The 19,762-nt window shown below is 46.8% G+C and overlaps 1 protein-coding gene across 2 annotated transcripts in view; it reads left to right on the forward strand.

Annotated features, from left to right (window-relative positions):
* The window catches only part of UFC1 (ubiquitin-fold modifier conjugating enzyme 1), a 32,918-nt gene extending 13,558 nt beyond the window's left edge, over nt 1-19,360 (forward strand). For both annotated transcript variants that reach the window (XM_063627138.1, XM_063627137.1), the window contains 6 exons: nt 12,991-13,185; nt 16,992-17,059; nt 17,296-17,359; nt 17,659-17,735; nt 18,623-18,713; nt 18,915-19,360. In XM_063627138.1, the coding sequence (XP_063483208.1) occupies nt 13,063-13,185; nt 16,992-17,059; nt 17,296-17,359; nt 17,659-17,735; nt 18,623-18,713; nt 18,915-18,995 (504 nt within the window). In that variant the 5' untranslated portion in view covers nt 12,991-13,062 and the 3' untranslated portion in view covers nt 18,996-19,360. The remainder of the gene's footprint in view (nt 1-12,990; nt 13,186-16,991; nt 17,060-17,295; nt 17,360-17,658; nt 17,736-18,622; nt 18,714-18,914) is intronic.
* The last annotated feature ends 402 nt before the right edge of the window (nt 19,361-19,762 follow it).

Below are 19,762 nucleotides of genomic sequence, written 5' to 3' on the forward strand. Positions count from 1 at the left end.
AACATTTCTAAATTCGTATGCACTTAACAAAACCTCAAATAATATACAGCACCGAGCTACAAGGAAAAATAGACAAGTTCACAATCATCGTAGGGGATTTAGCACACCTCTCTCAATAGAGTATACTTCTTTCAGAACTGATAGAAAAAGTCAGTAAGGGCCAGGTGCAGTAGCTGATGCCTGTAATCCCAGCACTGGGAGGCTGAGATGGGAGGATTGCATGAGGCCGGAGTTCACGACCAGCCTGGGCAGCATAGGGAAACCCCCATTTCTACAAAAATTAAAAAAAAAAAAAAAAATTAGGGCCGGGCGCCATGGCTCACGCCTGTAATTCCCAACACTTTGGGAGGCCGGGGCGGGCAGATCACCTGAGTTCAGGAGTTCGAGACCAGCCTGGCCAACATGGCGAAACCCTGTCTCTACTAAAAGTACAAAAATTAGCTGGGCGTGGTGGCGGGCACCTGTAATCCCAGCTACTCAGGAGGCTGAGGCAGGAGAATAGCTTAAACCCGGGAGGCGGAGGTTGCAGTGAGCCAAGATCGCGCCACTGCTCTCTAGCCTGGGTGACAAGAGCAAGACTCTGTCTCAAAAAAAAAAAGTGCTGAGCATGGTGGTGCATGCCTGTAGTCCCAGCTACCCAGGAGGCTGAGGTGGGACGATTACATGACCCCAGGAGGTTGAGGCTGCAGTGAGCTATGATGGCACCACTGTACTTCAACCTAAGAGACAAAATGAGACCATCTCTTTCTCTGGAAAAAAAAAAAAAAAAGACAGAGAAAGAATAAGAAAAAATCAGCAAGGATATAGAAAATTTAAATAACACAAGCAGCAAATTTGATTCAACAAGCGTATAGAGTCCACTATACCCAACAACTTCAAAAGCACATTTGGAACATTTAAGAAACTGACCAGATTGTTCTATAAAGCAAGTTTCAACAAATTTCAAAGGCTTCAAATGATGCAAAGTATGTTTCTTGCCTACATTACAGTGAGGCTAGAATCAGTAACAAAAAGGTAACTGGGAAGTCCCTATGTTTACAAGTTAAATACAGCCAGGCACAATGACACATGCCTGCAGTCCCAGCTACCTGGAGGCCAGAGGATCTCTTGATTCCAGGAGTTTAAGGCTGTAGTGTGCTGAATACATTTTTAAATGACCCACAAAATAAATCACAATTGGAATTAGAAAATATTTTGACCTGAGTGATAATTTAAAATGTCACAAAGCAGGCCAGGCACCATGGCTCAAACCTTTAATCCCAGGACTTTGGGAGACTGAGGCAGGTGGATTGCTTGAGGTCAGGAATTGGAGACTAGCCTGACCAAATGGTGAAACCCTGTCTCTACTAAAAATACAAAAACTTAGCCGGGCGTGGTGCTGGGCACCTGTAGTCCCAGCTACTCGGGAGGCTGAGGTGAGATAATCACTTGAACCTGGGAGGTGGAAGTTTCAGTGAGCCGAGATTGCGCCACTGCACTCCAGCCTGGGCGACAGAGCGAGATTCTGTCTTAGAAAGAAAGGAAAGAAAGAAAGAGAGAAAGAGAGAAAGAGAGAGAGAGAGAGAGAAAGAGAGAAAGAGAGAGAGAAAGAGAGAAAGAAAAAGAAAGAAAGAAAGAAAGAAAGAAAGAAAGAAAGAAAGGAAGGAAGGAAGGAAGGAAGGAAGGAAGAAAAGAAAGAAAGAAAGAAAGAAAGAAAGAAAGAAAGAAAGAAAGGAAGGAAGAAAGAAAGAAAGAAAGAAAGAAAGAAAGAAAGAAAGAAAGAAAAGAAAAGAAAAGAAAGAAAGGAAGGGGCCGGGCGCGGTGGCTCACGCCTGTTAATCCCAGCACTTTGGGAGGCCGAGGTGGGCAGATCACAAGGTCAGGAGTTTGAGACCAGCCTGACCAACATGGTGAAACCCTGTCTCTCCTAAAAATACAAAAATTAGCCGGGTATGGTGGCGCGTGCCTGTAATCCCAGCTGCTTGGGAGGCTGGGGCAGGAGAATCGCTTGAATCCGGGAGGCAGAGGTTGCAGTGAGCCAAGGTCACGCCACTGCACTCCAGCTTGGGCGACAGAGTGAGACTCTGTCTCAAAAAAAAAAAAATTAAAATAAAAAAGAAAAAAGAAAAGAAAAAAATGTGCTCAGAGGAAAATATATAGTCTTAAGAGCACATAAGAAAAAAGAGCCTGGATGTGGTGGCTTACCCTTGTAATCTCAGTGCTTTGGAAGGCCAAGGAAGAAGGATTGCTTAAGGCTAGGAGTTTGAGACCAGCCTGGGCCACATAGGGAGACCCCTGTCTCTTTTAAAATAAGTAAGTAAATAAATAAATAAAAATTTTAGGATGAAAGAAAAGCTGAGAATTTGTGAGTTCTGCATCCATCTCAAGAACCTAGAACAGTAAATTAAACTGAAAGGATTTAGGAGAATGGAAATGTGTACATAGAGATGTCTGGAAGAATATGTACCTAAAATGATAGTGGCTTTTTAAAATCTCTTGAGGTGGTATTTTTGGGTTAATTTTTTTTCTCTATTGTTCAAATAAGCTAAAACAAATAATAAAGCCATTGTAATTTTGGGGGGTAAAAACACTAACGGAAATTTTTTTTTTTTTTCTAGACTGAGTCTCACTCTGTCACCCACGCTGGAGTACAGTGGCACAATCTCAGCTCACTGCAACCTCTGCCTCCCAGATTCAAACGATTCTCCTGCCTCAGCCTCCCGAGTAGCTGGGACTACTGGCACCTGCCATCACACCCAGCTAATTTTTGTATTTTCAGTAGAGACGGGGTTTTACTATGTTGGCCAGGCTGGTCTCGAACTCCAGACCTCAAGTGATCTGTCCGCCTTGGCCTCCCAATGTGCTGGGATTACAGGCATGAGCCACCGTGCCGGGCCTGAGGAAAATTTTTAAAAAATAATCGAGACTGTTATGGTGACACCACCACCAGAAGCTACAAGCAAAATACTGATAACCTCATATGTGAAAATTTTTCACATTGTTTAAAATACTATGAACAAAAGAAAAGACAAATAACAAACTGGGAAAAATATTTACAACTCATCACAAATGGCTAATCTCTTTTTTTTTTTTTTTTTTTTGAGACGGAGTCTTTCTTTGTCCCCCAGGCTGGAGTGCAGTGGCGCGATCTGGGCTCGCTGCAAGCTCCGCCTCCCGGGTTCACGCCATTCTCCTGCCTCAGCCTCCCGAGTAGCTGGGACTACAGGCGCCCGCCAACACGCCCGGCTAATTTTTTTTTGTATTTTTAGTAGAGACGGGGTTTCACCGTGTTAGCCAGGATGGTCTCGATCTCCTGACCTCGTGATCCGCCCGCCTCGGCCTCCCAAAGTGCTGGGATTACAGGCTTGAGCCACCGCGCCCGGCCGGCTAATCTCTTTAATATTAATATTAAAAAAAATACAAATCAGGTCAGGCACAGTGGCTCATGCCTGTAATCCCAGTACTTTGGGAGGCTAAGGTGAGAGGATCACCTGAAGTCAGGAGTTCAAAACCAGCCTGGCCAACATGGAGAAACCTGTCTCCATTAAAAATACAAAAAGTAGCTGGACATGGTGTGGGCACCTGTAGTCCCAGCTACTCAGGAGGCTGAGGCAGGAGAATCGCTTGAACCTGGGAGGCAGAGGTTGCAGTGAGCTGAGACTGTGCCACTGTACTCCAGCCTGGGTAACAGAGCGAGGCTCCATCTCAAAAAAAAGACAAAAAAAAAGACTGGGCATGGTGGCTCACGCCTGTAACACGCCCAAATCCCAGCACTTTGGAGGCCAAGGCGGGTGGATCACCTGAGGTCAGGAGTTCGAGACCAGCCTGACCAACATGGAGAAACTCTGTCACTGCTAAAAATACAAAATTAACTGGGTGTGGTGGTGCATGCCTGTAATCCCAGCTACTCAGTAGGCTGAGGCAGGAGAATCGCTTGAACCTGGGAGGCAGAGGTTGCGGTGAGCTGAGATTGCACCATTGCACTCCAGCCTGGGCAACAAGAGCAAAACTCCGTCTCAAAAAAAAAAAAAAAAAAAAGCAAATTAGTAAGAAAAATGAATAATAGGCCGGGAGCGGCGGCTCATGCCTGTAATCCTAGCACTTTGGGAGGCCGAGGCGGGTGGATCACAAGGTCAGGAGATCAAGACTATCTTGGCTAACACAGTGAAACCCTGTCTCTACTAAAAGTACAAAAAATTAGCCGGGCGTGGTGGCGGGCACCTGTAGTCCCAGCTACTCGGCAGACTGAGGCAGGAGAATGGCGTGAACCCAGGAGGTGGAGCTTGCAGTGAGCCGAGATCAAGCCACTGCACTCCAGCCTGGGCAACAGTGCAAGACTCCATCTCAAAAAAAAAAAAAGGAAGAAAAGAAAAGAAAAACGAATAATAATTTAAAAGGGGGAGAGGTAAGACTTTACAGAACAGAGCTGGGTGTAGCATGCACCTGTATGTAGCTGCTTGAGAGGCTGGGTCCCTTTGATCCAAGGAGTTCGAGACTAGCCTGAGCAACATAAAGAGATTCCATCTCTAAAATAAATGAATAATAATGAAAGAACGTACAGAACAGGAAATACAAATGGATACTAAACATCTGAAAAGATAGTAGGCCAGATGCAGTGGCTCATGCCTATAATCTCAGCACTTTGGGAGGCTGAGGTGGGCAGATTGCTTGAGCTCAGGAGTTCGAGACCAGCCTGGGCAACATGGCATGAAACTCCATCTCTACAAAAATATACAAAAATTAGCTGAGCATAGTGGCATGTGCCTGCTGTAGTCCCAGCTACTCGGGAGGCTGAGGTGAAAGGATCACTTGAGCCCAGGAGGCAGAGGTTTCAGTGAGCTGAGATTGCACCACTGCAATCCACCCTGGGTAACAAGAGCAAAACTCTGAAACAGGTTTCACTGTATATTCTTTTGTCCTTTTTAAATTTGAGGCAGGTGCATGTATTATCTATTCAGAAGTAAATATTTTAAAACCAAATGTATGTAAAAGCTTGTTCTCATTTTATCATATTTGTGCTTTCCCTGCTCTCTCCTTGTCTGCAAGGAACTGGAACATCCTACGAGTTCCAGTTCAAAGGCCATCAGCCATATCTGATTCTCTCAGGCATAGTTACTCAGACAGCACTTTGTATATCTCCAGAATAGGGATTTCTTATTTTATGGTAATTGTCACCATACTGGTTTCTCTTACCCAAAGAGGAGGTAGAGATGAAGTCCCATTAATGGTTAAACGCAGTCTGTAGTTCCAAAGTCCCTAAGGGTGATGCCAATACCACAGAAGGTGCTGCGCATACCTCAGCCTCTTCAAGGGCGGGGGAGTTTAGAGTCCCTGCAGCTCTACTGTGCTTAATGCAGAACCACCAGGCTCTCCTTGTGTTTTCAGAAACAGGTTCATTATTGATCACTGTCTGCCATTTAGGGCCATCAATAGCCCCCTACTGCTCCTAATCCCTCAGATCCCTGCTGCTAATTTTATATTGGCCTAGCGATGGTAGAAAGGTATATCAATTGGTTAAGTGTGTGACTTCTAGAGCCAGGCTGTGCTTGGATTGAATTCCAGGTCTACCATTTAATTGCTGTGTGATAGGGCTTTCTTTCATTCAACTTGTGCTTCAATTTCTTCGCGTGTAAATGAGGATAATGAAAGAACCGACCCCAGGGTTATAACCAGAAATAAAGGAGATGATGTTTGTAAAATGTTTAGGACAGTGCCAAACACATAATAAGCACCGTATAAATGTTAGCTTAATATTATAATTCTTTTTACCAAGTGATTCTAAGTGTGAACCCAGTTTCTCATAGCATAAGAGACCAAGCTATAATTTACCATAATTCTTTGTTGAAGTCTCCAGGATATTAAAGGTAATAACAAAAGAGAATAACTTCCAAAACTGGCTATCCATCTACACTAATCTTCTATAACGTGGCTTCCTCCCTGTAGCAGAGCCATCATTTCTTTCACCGTTCTGAGTTATTTTCCAGCATATTAGAGTCCAGACCAATGCCTTAAAGAACAGAGGAGCCGGGTGCGGTGGTTCACACCTGTAATCCCAGCACTTTGGGAGGCCGAGGCGGGTGGATCACGAGATCAGGGGATCAAGACCATCCTGGCTAACACAGTGAAACCCTGTCTCTACTAAAAATACAAAAAATTAGCTGGGCGTGGTGGTGGGTGCTTGTAGTCCCAGCTACTCGGGAAGCTGAGGCAGGAGAATGGCGTGAACCCGGGAGGCAGAGGTTGCAGTGAGCCGAGATCACGCCACTGCACTCCAGCCTGGGTGACAGAGTGAGACTCCGTCTCACAAAAAAAAAAAGAAAAAAGAACAGAGGAAAAGCTTCCTCTTTTTTCCCTAATCCAAGGTTTATTTCTCTAATCCAGTATTCACTTCTCTTTCTGTCCCAGGAGCTGCCTTTTCCCATGATGACAGACAGTAGGGCTTTCAACTACCTTCAGGGGCTCTCCGATGCACCCAACTGTCCTATTGCATTGCCTACATTTCCTAGAATTGAGCTATTTAATCCTTTTCGATTCCTTTTTTGTTGTTGTTGAGATAGAGTGTTGCTCTGTTGCTGAGGCTGGAGTACAGTAGTGCGATCTCACCTAACTGCAACCTCTGCCTCCTGGGTTCAAGCAATTCACCTGCCTCAGCCTCCAGAGTAGCCGGGACTATAGGCACACACCACCACGCCCTGCTAATTTTTTGTATTTTAGTAGAGACGGGGTTTCACCATGTTGCCCAGGCTGATCTCAAACTCCTGAGCTCAGGCAGTCCACCCGCCTCGGCCTCCCAAAGTGCTAGGATCACAGGCGTGAGCCACCACACCTAGCTGAATTCCTTTTTATAACTATTTCAGGATAATTTCCATGAGGACAGGGAGTCCACCTGCCTATGCACTACTGTATTTCCAATCCCTGGAACGTATTAGGAACTCCATAAACATTTGCTCATGAATGAGTTCTTCCTCTGAAAAACAGTGAGGCTCAGGCCTACATACTCTTCCTTTTTTTTTTTTTTGAGATGGAGTCTCGCTCTGTCGCCCAGGCTGGAGTGCAGTGGCGCGATCTCGGCTCACTGCAGGCTCCGCCCCCCAGGGTTCACACCATTCTCCTGCCTCAGCCTCCCGAGTAGCTGGGACTACACATTTTTTTTTTTTTTTTAAGAGACGGAGTCTCGCTCTGTCGCCCAGCTTGGAGTGCAGTGGCGCGATCTGGGCTCACTGCAAGCTCCGCCTCCCTGGAGACTTCAACAAAGAATTATGGTAAATTATAGCTTGGTCTCTTATGCTATGAGAAACTGGGTTCACACTTAGAATCACTTGGTAAAAAGAATTATAATATTAAGCTAACATTTATACGGTGCTTATTATGTGTTTGGCACTGTCCTAAACATTTTACAAACATCAGCTCCTTTATTTCTGGTTATCACTGCTGAGCCATTCTCCTGCCTCAGCCTCCCAAGTAGCTGGGACTACAGGCGCCCGCCACCACGTCCGGCTAATTTTTTTGTATTTTTAGTAGAGACGAGGTTTCACCGTGTTAGCCAGGATTGTCTCGATCACCTGACCTAGTGATCTGCCAGCCTCAGCCTCCCAAATGCTGGGATTACAGGCGTGAGCCACCGCGCCCAGCCCCAGTCTTCTCAATTTTAGTTTCTTGTCTCATGTGAGCATTACTTAATAGTAAGTTAAATCCATAAACATTTCTCTAAAAGAGGCATGTCCTACTGAGATGCAACTATGCCTATAATAGAGGCAGGCCTATGTTTATAACAGAGACAGCGCTTTGTATTATCATACTTATTATGTGCTGTGCTTTACTAAATGGTTTAATAAGGTGGTTTTCCGGCCCGGTGCGGTGGCTCAAGCCTGTAATCCCAGCACTTTGGGAGGCCGAGTCAGGCGGATCACCTGAGGTCAGGAATTCGAGAGCAGCCTGGCCAATATGGTAAAACCCGTCTCTACTAAAAATACAAAAAAAAAATTAGCCGGGCGAGGTGGCGGGTGCCTGTAGTCCCAGCTACGTGGGAGGCTGAGGCAGGAGAATGGCGTGAACCCCGGGGGGCGGAGCCCGCAGTGAGCCGAGATCGCGCCACTGAACTCCAGCCTGGGCGACAGAGGGAGACTCTGTCTCAAAAAAAAAAAAAAAAAAATTAACTGGGTGTGGTGGTGGGCGCCTGTAATCCCAGCTACTGGGGAGGCTGAGGCAGGAGAATTGCTTGAACGCAGGTGGTGGAGGTTGCAGTGAGCCGAGATTGAGCCATTGCACTCCAGGCTGGGCATCAAGAGTGAAACTCTGTCTCAAGGAAAAAAAATAAAAATTAAAATAAGGTGGTTTTCCAAAACTATGAAACAAAAACAACATGCAGCTTTATAAAGACAGCTTTTCTGGTGCTTACTTTATGTATCAAGATATTCACTGATGTTAAAAATATTGATTGAATACTTAATCTGTGGCAGACGCTATATTAGGTTTTAGAAGCACAGCATTGAAAAAGATAGATACACAATCCCTACACTGATTGAGCTTCCAGGCTACCAAGACAATTATACAATTAATAAAGTGTGATGAGTAGTTACCATAGAAGTATTCTCAGGGATAGGGGTCTTCTGCCTGCACTTGAACAAGAGCAGCGCTATATTGATTATTTTTATAATTTGGGACTCCAGGTAAGATTTTGTTTGTAAACCTGGCTTCACTACCATATAAAAGTTTGAATAGGCCATTTATTTATCTGAATTTCATCCTGACAGCCTATTATGTAAACGAATGGCCATTGCGTATATAGTTACAACTATATAAGCTTTTTTTTTTTTTAATTGAGACAGAGTCTCACTTTGTCACCCAGGCCGGAATGCAGTGGTTCAATCACGGCTCATTGCAGCCTTGACCTCCCAGGCTCAAGTCATCCTCCCATCTCAACTTCCCAAGTAGATGGGGACACAGCTGCACACCACCACATCCAGCTAATTTTTAAACTTTTTGTGGAGACGGGGTCTCTCTGTTTTGCCCAAGCTGGTCTCAAACTTCTGTGCTCAAGAAATCCTCCTCCCTTAGTCTCCCAAAGTGCTGGGATTATAGGTGTGAGCCACCATGCCCAGCCTTATAAGCCTTATTATCCTCATTTTATAGTTGAGAAAATACAGTTAACGGAGTTAAAGTAACTCTTTTTTTTTTAGATGGAGTCTCGCTCTGTGGCCCAGGCTGGACTGCAGTGGCTTGATCTCGGCTCACGGCAAGCTCCGCCTCCCAAGTTCATGCCATTCTCCTGGCTCAGCCTCCCCGTAGCTGGGACTACAGCAGCCGGCCACCACACCCGGCTAATTTTTTGTATTTTTAGTAGAGATGGAGTTTCACAGTGTTAGCCAGGATGGTCTCTATCTCCTGACCTTGTGATCCGCCCTCCTCGGCCTCCCAAAGTGCTGGGATTACAGGCGTAAGCCACGGCGCCCCGCCGGCTAAAGTTTTACAACAATTAAATTGCAAAGCCTCATTCCAAATCTCTGCTCTCTATATCAAACCACAGTGCCCACACCCAAAATGGAATAAATCTTATTTCCCCTAGAAGAGAGATCTCTAGTTAAGAAGTACAAAGCTTTGCCTTAGCCTTATCCAATATCCAATTTTTTTTTTTTATGAAAGAGATATATAGCATGCTGATAAAAAACAAAAAACACACCATCATCTCAACCAACATGGAAAAAGCATTTGAAAAACTCCTTTATAAAGCCGGGCCCTGTGGCTCATGTCTGTAATCCTAGCACTTTGGGAGGCCGAGGCAGGCAGATCACCTGAGGTCAGGAGCTCAAGACCAGCCTGGCAGACACGGTGAAACCCCGTCTCTACAAAAAAATGCAAAAATTAGCTGAGCATGGTGGCCTGCGTCTGTGGTCCCAGTTACTGGGTGGCTGAGGCAGCAGAATTACTTGAACCCAGGAGGGGAGGCAGAGATTGCAGTAAGCCGAGATCACACCACTGCCCTCCAGCCTGGGTGACAGAGGGAGACTCCGTCTCAAAACAAAAATCAAAAAACAACTCCCTTTTGAGAAAAACCGTCAACGCCAGGAGGGAACTTCCTCAACCTGACAAGGGCATCTGTGAAAAATCTGCAGCTTAACCTCATATTTAATGGAGAAAGACAGCCGGGCGCAGTGGCTCACGCCTGTAATCCCAGCACTTTGGGAGGCTGAGGCGTGTGGATCACGAGGTCAGGAGTTCAAGACCAGCCTGGCCAATATGGTGAAAGCCCGTCTCTACTAAAAATACAAAAAATTAGCTGGGCGTGGTGGCGGGCGCCTGTAATCCCAGCTACCCTGGAGGTTGAGGCAGAGAATTGCTTAAAACCTGGAGGGGCGGAGCTTGCAGTGAGCCGAGATCGCGCCACTGCACCCCAGCCTGGGCGACAGAGCAAGACTCTGAAGCAAAAAAAAAAAAAAAAAGGAGAGAGACATTGATTTTCCCCCTAAAGGCAGAACGAGACAAGGATGTCTGCTGGTAACACTCTCTTTTTTTTTATTTTGAGACGGAGTCTCGCTCTGTTGCCCAGGCTGGAGTGCAGTGGCGTGATCTCGGCTCACTGCAAGCCCCGCCTCCTGGGTTCACGCCATTCTCCTGCCTCAGCCTCCCGAGTAGCTGGGACTACAGGCGCCCGCCACCACGCCCGACTAATTTTTTTGTATTTTTAGTAGAGATGGGGTTTCACCATGTTAGCCAGGATGGTGTCGATCTCCTGACCTTGTGATCTGCCCGCCTCGGCCTCCCAAAGTGCTGGTATTACAGGCGTGAGCCACCGCGCCCGGCCAACACTCTAACTCAATATTGTACTGGAGGCTGAGTGCGGTGGCTCACGCCTGTAATCTTAGCACTTTGGGAGACGAGCGAGGTGGATCACCTGAGGTCAGGAGCTCGAAGCCAGTCTGACCAACATGGTGAAACTCCATCTCTACTAAAAGTACAAAATTAGCCGCGCGTAGTGCTGCGCACCTGTAATCCCAGCTACCCGGATGGCTGAGGTAGGAGAATCGCTTGAACCCAGGAGGTGGAGGTTGCAGTGAGCCGAAATCATGTCACTGCACTCTAGCCTGGGTGACAGAGTGAGACTGTCTCAAAAACAAAACAAAACAAACCAAAACAAACAAACAACTTACTGCCGCAGGCTGGAATGATTCACTGAATAAACAGTGAAATAAACATAAATAAAATAAATATATTTTTAAAAAGTTTGGTCTTACTTTGACCCCCAGGCTGGAGTGAAGTGGTATAATCTTGGCTCATTTGCAATCTCGACCTCCGGGGTTCAAGAGATCCTCCTGCTTCAGCCCCCAAAATAGTTGGGACTACAGGTGCGCGCCACCACTCCGGCTAATTTTTGTATTTTTTGTACAGCTGGGGTTTTACCACGTTGCCTAGGCTATTTTCGAACTCCTGGGCTCAAGCCATCTGCCCACCCCGGCCTCCTAAAGTGCTGGGATTACCTGCGTGAGTCACCGCACCCGGCCAAACAAGATATTTAAATCCATAATTAACGTGTTTAAGTTTTATTTATTTATTTTTTGAGACGGAGTCTTGTTCTTGTTGCCCAGGCTGGAGTGCAATGGCAGGATCTCGGCTCACTGTAACCTCCGCCTCCCGGGTTCAAGTGATTCTCCTGCCTCAGCCTCCCAAGTAGCTGGGACTACAAGCCTGCACCACCATGCCTAGCTAATTTTGCATTGTTAGTAGAGACGGGTTTCACCAGTCAGGCTGGTCTGGAGCTCCTGACAAGTGATCCACCTGCCCTGGCCTCCCAAGGTGCTGGGATTACAGGCTTGAGCCACCATGCCAGCCACAGGATATTTAAATTAAAGCCAAAATTGCCGGCGCGGTGGCTCACGCCTGTAATCCCAGCACCTTGGGAGGCTGAGGCAGGTGGATCACCTGAGGTCAGGAGTTCAAGACCAACCCTGGCCAACATGGTGAAACCCGGTCTCTGCTAAACATACAAAATCAGCCAGGCGTGGTAGCACATGCCTGTAATCCCAGCTACCCGGGACGCTGAGGCAGGAGAATCAATTGAACCCGGGAGGCAGAGGTTGCGGTGAGCCGAGATCATGCCATTGCACTCCAACCTGGGCAACAAGAGTGAAACTCTGTCTCAAAAAAAAAAAAATCAAAAATTAATGTGTTTAGATTTTAAGACCAACTGGAATTTATTTATTGTTTCCCCACAAGTAATCCCAGCACTTTGGGAGGCTGGGGCAGGAGGATCGCTTGAGCCCGGGAGATGGAGATTGCAGTAAGCTATGATCGTACCACTGTACTCCAGCCTGGGCAACAGAGTGAGACACTGTCTCAAAAAAAAAAAAAACCACGAAAGTCTAGGACTCAGTGAATGGCTAGACTAAGGCGCAAATCTTGCAGGGATTTGTCTTTTGATTCTGCATGGTTTCTAATCCTTATCAGGAGTTAAACATCCTTCTACAGGATAACTGCATCTAGAGGCAGGACTATATATAAGCAAAGGAAAAGTTCTTCGAAGACGAAACACGAATCGCTCATTTTAGGAAGGCAGTGCCTTGAAAAGCGCCTTGGTGTTGGGGGCTCGGGGCTGGGGGAGGGATAGCATTAGGAGAAATACCTAATGTAAATGACGAGTTGATGGGTGCAGCAAACCAACATGGCACAAGTATACCTATGTATCAAACCTGCACGTTGTGCGCATGTACTCTAGAACTTAAAGTATAATAAAAATAAATAAGTAAAAGTGCCTTCAGCAGCCTGAAGTTCTAAGAGCTTTCCAAGTTTAGAAACGTGTCCGGGTTTTCTGCGATTACTTCTCTGAGCATGAACGGAAGTCACCCTTTGTGCCTTCTGCGGTGATTTTAATGATAGGTGTCATATATAGGATAGAGTAATCTGTTTACATTCTGTTCTTCTCGATGCACTCACAAGCGGGTAACTAGGTGACAAGAAAACAAAGATCTTATTCAAAAGAGAAGTCTTACAGCAACCCGACGTCTCATCTTCCCATAGTAAAGATGACGGCGCCTTGAGGTAAGCTACAGGCAACACTGCTTCCGCGTTTCTCTTGCGCCCTGGTCCAAGATGGCGGATGAGGCCACGCGACGTGTTGTGTCTGAGATCCCGGTGCTGAAGACTAACGCCGGACCCCGAGATCGTGAGTTGTGGGTGCAGCGACTGAAGGAGGAATATCAGTCCCTTATCCGGGTTAGTTGTGTTTCTACAGTCTAACGCGTAGCATAAGGGTTGGGAGAAATCAGGTGTCCTCAATAATAGGCTCCGTGTGGAAGCCGCTTCCGGTTTTTAAGTTTAACGCCCAAATTCCTAGAAATGGGACGATTGCGGGGCTCGGGGACTGAGGAGGGATGGTGGGGAGAGGGCAAAAAAGACTCAGGTGAGGTGCACAGTGGGGCCAGACCTTGCGGCTAAAAGCAGCAGTTATTTTAGGGATACGCTTCCCCGGAAGGTGACGTGTCTCCCCGGCTCCAGGTGTTTGTTCACCTGGATGTGAACAAAAATCCTCAGGGCGCCAACTTCTAGTCCGCATCTCTCTGTCCCCTCCTTCACTCTTCATTGTTTTTTGTTTGTTTGTTTGTTTGACGGAGCCTCGCCCTGTTGCTAGGCTGGAGTGCAGTGGCGCCATCTTGGCTCACTGCAACCTCCAGCTCCCGGGTTCAAGCGAGTCTCCTGCCTCAGCCTCCTGAGTAGCTGGGACTACAGGCGCGCGCCACCACACCCAGCTAATTTTTGTATTTTCAGTAGAGAGAGGGTTTCACGGTGCTGGCCAGGATGGTCTCGATTTCCTGAACTCGTGATCCTGATCCACCCGCCTCAGCCTCCCAAAGTGCTGAGATTACAGGCATGAGCCACCGCGCCTGTCCTCACTCTTCACTCTTTCAAACCACATTAGGGCTGAAAATTCAAGTAGGTGTTAACTACAGAGAGTTGGGGAGTTTAGCTCATAGTTAGAAACAGGCTGTCTTCTCAGCTATCTATCTAGGAAGGTGAAAAAAGTTTGTCTTCCTTGTAGTTTCTGCCTGCTTCAAAGACCAGCAGTTCTAGTTCTCCTACCTCATGTATTCATTCACTAAAAAAAAAAAAAAAAAAAAAAATTACTGTGCATATAGAACCTAGGGAGGAGATACCAAGCCGAATAAGGAGGAACTTACTGAGGTAGACAAAACCAGATTATTATAATACAGTGTTTAAGTGGAGAGAGACTGAGACAGATATGGATAGATATAAAGCGAGAAATGGCTAGGATGTTTTGAGAGCGTTAAGGAAAGACATCCAGTTTGTATTTGGTCATGGAAGGTTTCCTGGAGGAGGTAATGCTTGAGCTGAAACTATGAGTAAACAAACATAAGTTAGCCTGATAAAACATAAGAGTAGAAGGACATTCAAGCCAAAAGGGACAGCAAGAGCAAAGGCATAGAATCTAGAAACGGCACAGGCACTGGCATGATGTGTTTGAAGAAACAAAGTAGCTCAGTGTTGTTAGAGCATCAAATGTGAGGCAGGGAAGGGTAGACAAAGCTAGGAGACATATTTGAGCACTTGAATTTTCTCTTGGAGGCTTTGGGATGCCGTTAAATGTTTTTTTTTTTTTTTTTTTTTTTTTTTTTTTTTTTTTGAGACGGAGTCTCACTCTGTCGCCCAGGCTGGAGTGCAGTGGCGCAATCTCGGCTCACTGCAAGCTCCGCCTCCCGGGTTCACGCCATTCTCCTGCCTCAGCCTCTCCGAGTAGCTGGGACTACAGGCGCCCGCCACCACGCCCGGCTAATTTTTTGTCTTTTTTTTAGTAGAGACGGGGTTTCACTGTGGTCTTGATTTCCTGACCTCGTGATCCGCCCGCCTCGGCCTCCCAAAGTGCTGGGATTACAAGCGTGAGCCACCGCGCCCGGCCCGTTAAATGTTTTTAAGCTGAGGAATAACATGGCCAGATTCGGGTTTAGATCAGTCACATTGGCAATAAGGGGAAAATACAATTGACAGGGACAAGACTGAAGGTAAGAGACAAGTTAGGAGGCTGTCATTAATCTCAGCGAAACAAAAGGCAGTCTAAACTAGGCAGTTGTGAGGATAGAGAGGAGAGATAGATTTGAAGAATATTCAGAAGGTAATGTGGGGAAAAGAAAGAGAGATCAGCCTGTTACTGTGTCTATATAGAAGGAAGTAGACATAAGAGACTCCATTTAGTTCTGTATTTGAGATGCTGTTAATCTGTGACCCTTCCCCCAACCTTGTCCTTGCAAGAGACGTGCTCTGGTGACTTAAGGTTAAAAGGATTTTGGGTGGTGCAGAATGTGCTTTGTTAAACAAGTGCCTAAAGGCTGCTTATGGTTAAAGGTCATCACCATTCTCTTAAATCTAGAGAAAAGAAAAACATTTGTCTTCTGCCCGTCCCTGGGCGATGGAACATCTCAAAGCACAGCACTGGTGATGGTAAAGATAATTGTGAAAACCGCCTTTAGGAATAAGGTGGGGCTTGCTGGAGCAATACTGCTAAAAGGTTTATGGAGATGTTCGCATACACATCTCAAAGCACAGCACCGGTGATGGTAAAGATAATTATGAATAAATACTAAGGGAACTCAGAGGCCCGGTGCCGGTGTGGGTCCTCTGTAAGCACAGCACCGGTCCCCTGGGCCCCGCTTTTCCTTCTCTACACTTTGTCTCTGTGTCTTATTCCTTTTCTCAAGTCTTTCGTCCCACCTAACGAGAAGCACCCACAGGTGTGGAGGGGCAGGCCACCCCTTCAAGGTAAAATTAGCATGACATCATGGATTAGTGTAGTAAGGGATAGGGAGGGTCAAGGATGATTCCCAGGTTTTTGCCTTGGGTGAATGCTCATACTGCCACCTGAAATTGATAATTCAGGAGGATAATTCAGGAAGTGTATCCAAAGGAATATTATAAATTCCAGATGGAAATGCTGAGTTTGAAGTACCTGTGAAATGAAGGTCAAAATGTCAACATACAGTTGGATACTAAAGGCTGAAGTTCTGAGGAAAGGTCTGGACCAAAGATAAAAATCTGGGAGTCATTAGCCTGTGGGTGCTAGTTGAAACCAGGACTATATGAGGCTAGAAGGAAGGGAGTTACCCAGTTCCTTACCTAGAAGGAAAGGAGTCTACCATTAAATGAGTTGTGGGCTGAGGGCAGACACTATCAGAGAAGTGAGAGGAGAATCCAGATGATATCTTCAGATCTTTTGTGCTTGCTAAATTGAGTGGAGCCCAAACATTCTATTCTCTGTTCTGGGCAGACCCCCACTTACCAGTATAGCCTTGTCTTCAGCTTTGCTAATGTTAGAAAAATTAGGTAAACATATTAAGAAAAAGTAGGCTGGGCGCAGTGGTTCACGCCTGTAATCCCAGCACTTTGGGAGGCCAAGGTGGGCGGATCACGAGGTCAGGAGATCGAGACCATCCTGGCTAACATGGTGAAACCCCATCTCTACTAAAAAAAAGATTCAAAAAATTAGCCAGGCGTGGTGGCGGGCACCTGTAGTTCCAGCTACTTGGGAGGCTGAGGCAGGAGAATGGCATGAACCCAGGCGATGGAGCTTGCAGTGAGCCGAGATCATGCCACTGCACTCCAGTCTCGGTGACAGAGCGAGACTCTGTCTCAAAGTAACCGGCTGGGTGCAGTGGCTCACTCCTGTAATCCTAGCACTTTGGGAGGCCAAGGCAGGTTGATCACCTGGGGTCAGGAGTTCGAGACCAGCCTGGCCAACATGGCGAAACCCCGTCTCTACCAAAAATACAAAAATTATCCGGGCATAGTGGTGCACGCCTGTAATCCCAGCTACTCAGGAGACTGAGGAAGGAGAATCACTTGAACCTGGGAGGTGGAAGTTGCAGTGAACCCAGATCACGCCACTGCACTCCAGCCTGTGCGACGGGAGTGAGACTCCATCTCAAAAAAAAACAAAACATACTTTTCTTTTGAGGAGAGGGGGACTGCCCTTGGCCCCAACTACTCTCAAAGACCTCATTCTCTGCTTTCAGTATGTGGAGAACAACAAGAATGCTGACAACGATTGGTTCCGACTGGAGTCCAACAAGGAAGGGACTCGGTAGGTAGACCCTCCTGGGAGGTGTGGGGTGGGAGTCTTATATGAGTTAGGCAATTTGGTATCCTAGCGCCCACTACTAAAGCTGCCCTGTCTCATGTTAGCTGTCTCTACTCCCACAGCTCCAGAGTTCCCCAGTTCCCATCCTATGAGTCTCCCAGGCTGGTGGCCTAAGCCAAGATGTCATTTGAGTATTGGAAGAATAGGCAAATTGGACTGAGGTTTGGTCTTTGTTACAGGTGGTTTGGAAAATGCTGGTATATCCATGACCTCCTGAAATATGAGTTTGACATCGAGTTTGACGTGAGTGTGATAGAGTGGGAAATATGAAGGTTAGTAGAAGGGGAGGGATTAGATGATTGGTAACAAGCTATCCTTTCTTGAAGGGACCAAAGAAAACTTTAAAAATGGGAGAGAAAAGCTGAGGTTTGAGGCAAGCATAAGTTATATTTACTCATCTCCACGTCCAGAATCCTGGTATGGATGTGCTGCTTGGGGAGTTTTACTTAACATTTCAGTTTAACCAAGAAATATGTATGTCTGATTATATTAGTTCCTTTCTATCCTGATTCTGTTTTATTAAGGTTTTATAATTTCTCCAGATTCCTATCACATATCCTACTACTGCCCCAGAAATTGCAGTTCCTGAGCTGGATGGAAAGACAGCAAAGATGTACAGGTAGGACTGAATAGGAGATGGAAAAGAGTCAAAGAAGGCCTTAAGGAAGAACTTCGTGGCGGGAGGGAGAGCATCAGGAAGAATAGCTAATGGATGCTTGGCTTCATGTCTGGGTGATGGGATGATCTATGCGTAAATCACCATGGCACGTTTACCTATGTAACAAACCTGTACATCCTGCATGTGTACCTCTGAACTTTTTTTTTTTTTTTCGAGACGTAGTCTCGCTCTGTCGCCCAGGCTGGAGTGCAGTGGCGCGATCTCGGCTCACTGCAAGCTCCGCCTCCCGGGTTCACGCCATTCTCCTGCCTCAGCCCCTCCGAGTAGCTGGGACTACAGGCGCCCGCCACCACGCCCGGCTAATTTTTTTGTATTTTTAGTAGAGACGGGGTTTCACCGTGGTCTCGATCTCCTGACCTCGTGAGCCGCCCGCCTCGGCCTCCCAAAGTGCTGGGATTACAAGCGTGAGCCACCGCACCCGGCCTACCTCTGAACTTAAAAAGTTGTAAGGAAGCCGGGCGCTGAGGCAAGAGAGGAGAGGCTGAGGCAGGAGAATGGCGTGAACCCGGGAGGCGGGAGGCGGAGCTTGCAGTGAGCCGAGATTGCGCCACTGCACTCCAGCCTGGGCGACAGAGCGACACTCCGTCTCAAAAAAAAAAAAAAAGTTGTAAGAAAAAAAAAAAAAGGATGAACTTTGGAGGCAGAGATTTTCCCAGGGTCTGCTGGCCTAGTGGGGTGCCAGGCCCTCCTCTGCCGAGCCTAAGCAAAGTACTTAGCTGACCTTGTTCTCAATTCTGATCACTAGTAGTCTTCCTATGCCCCCAAGAGGCTGCTGTGCTTTATGGTAAACTTTGCATGTCAACACCTTCTTCATGTCCCTCTCACAGGGGTGGCAAAATATGCCTGACGGATCATTTCAAACCTTTGTGGGCCAGGAATGTGCCCAAATTTGGACTAGCTCATCTCATGGCTCTGGGGGTAAGTTTTGTGTATTTGGCATAAAAGGAGGAAGAGGGGCTTAGGCGCTGAGCAGTACAAGAAAATCAGCTAAGAATAAAAGGAATAACAGTGATGTCCCTTAAGCATGTTGCCCCAGAATCTGTCTGCAAGGAGGGAGCTTCTAATGGAACAAGAAGCATTGACTGGTAGTAATCTCACAGGATTTTCCTTGTATTGCAGCTGGGTCCATGGCTGGCCGTGGAAATCCCTGATCTGATTCAGAAGGGCGTCATCCAACACAAAGAGAAATGCAACCAATGAAGAATCAAACCACTGAGGCAGGGCAGAGGGACCTTTGATAAGCTAGGATACTATTTTCCTGTGCATCACACTTAACTCATCTAACTGCTTCCCCGGACACCCTCCACCTCTAGTTGTTACTAAGTAGCTGCAGCAGGCATTGCTGGGGGAGAAACAAACAAACACCAAACAGTATTGCTACTTAGTTTCTAAGGCTGCACAGGGAAGGGAAGGACTGGGCTTTGGACAATCTAGCGGTAATTTATATCCGCCCCCAGGTGGAGCAACATGCGATCCTGGAGGCATAGGGGGTAACTGAAAGTGAGTACATACAGTCTTTCTGGTTTCTGGAGATAACCTATCAATAAAAGCTGCTTCCTCTGGTAGCCTGTGGTTCTCATTGGGAACTGTTAACAGAGGGCAAGTGGGCTAAAACCTGAGGCACATGAACAGCTACGCCGGGTTGGGTTGGGAGGGAGTCGGAAATAGGGGATGCTCTGGTCAGGAGTGGGAATGAAATGTTGACTGTTCCCCCTGCTGCTCAGATCTGCCTTTGTCCTTTAGTGGTGAGCCCTGCTTCGCCCTACCGTGTTAGCCTGCAAGAAGTGGTTTTGCCGGACCAGCACTTCCCGCCCTCCAGGGATCTTCCCATCCCTCTGTGAAGTGCTAGATGCTTCTCCATTGGTCTGCGGGCTGGACCCAGGCCTGCAGCTTGCCACACTTGCACCCCTGCTGTTTGGGAAGGATCTGTGCTGTAAGCCTCGCGGCCATACTACGACTGTCAGATC

The sequence above is a fragment of the Symphalangus syndactylus genome, chromosome 12 (assembly GCF_028878055.3).
Source record: "Symphalangus syndactylus isolate Jambi chromosome 12, NHGRI_mSymSyn1-v2.1_pri, whole genome shotgun sequence".
Lineage (NCBI taxonomy): Eukaryota > Metazoa > Chordata > Mammalia > Primates > Hylobatidae > Symphalangus > Symphalangus syndactylus.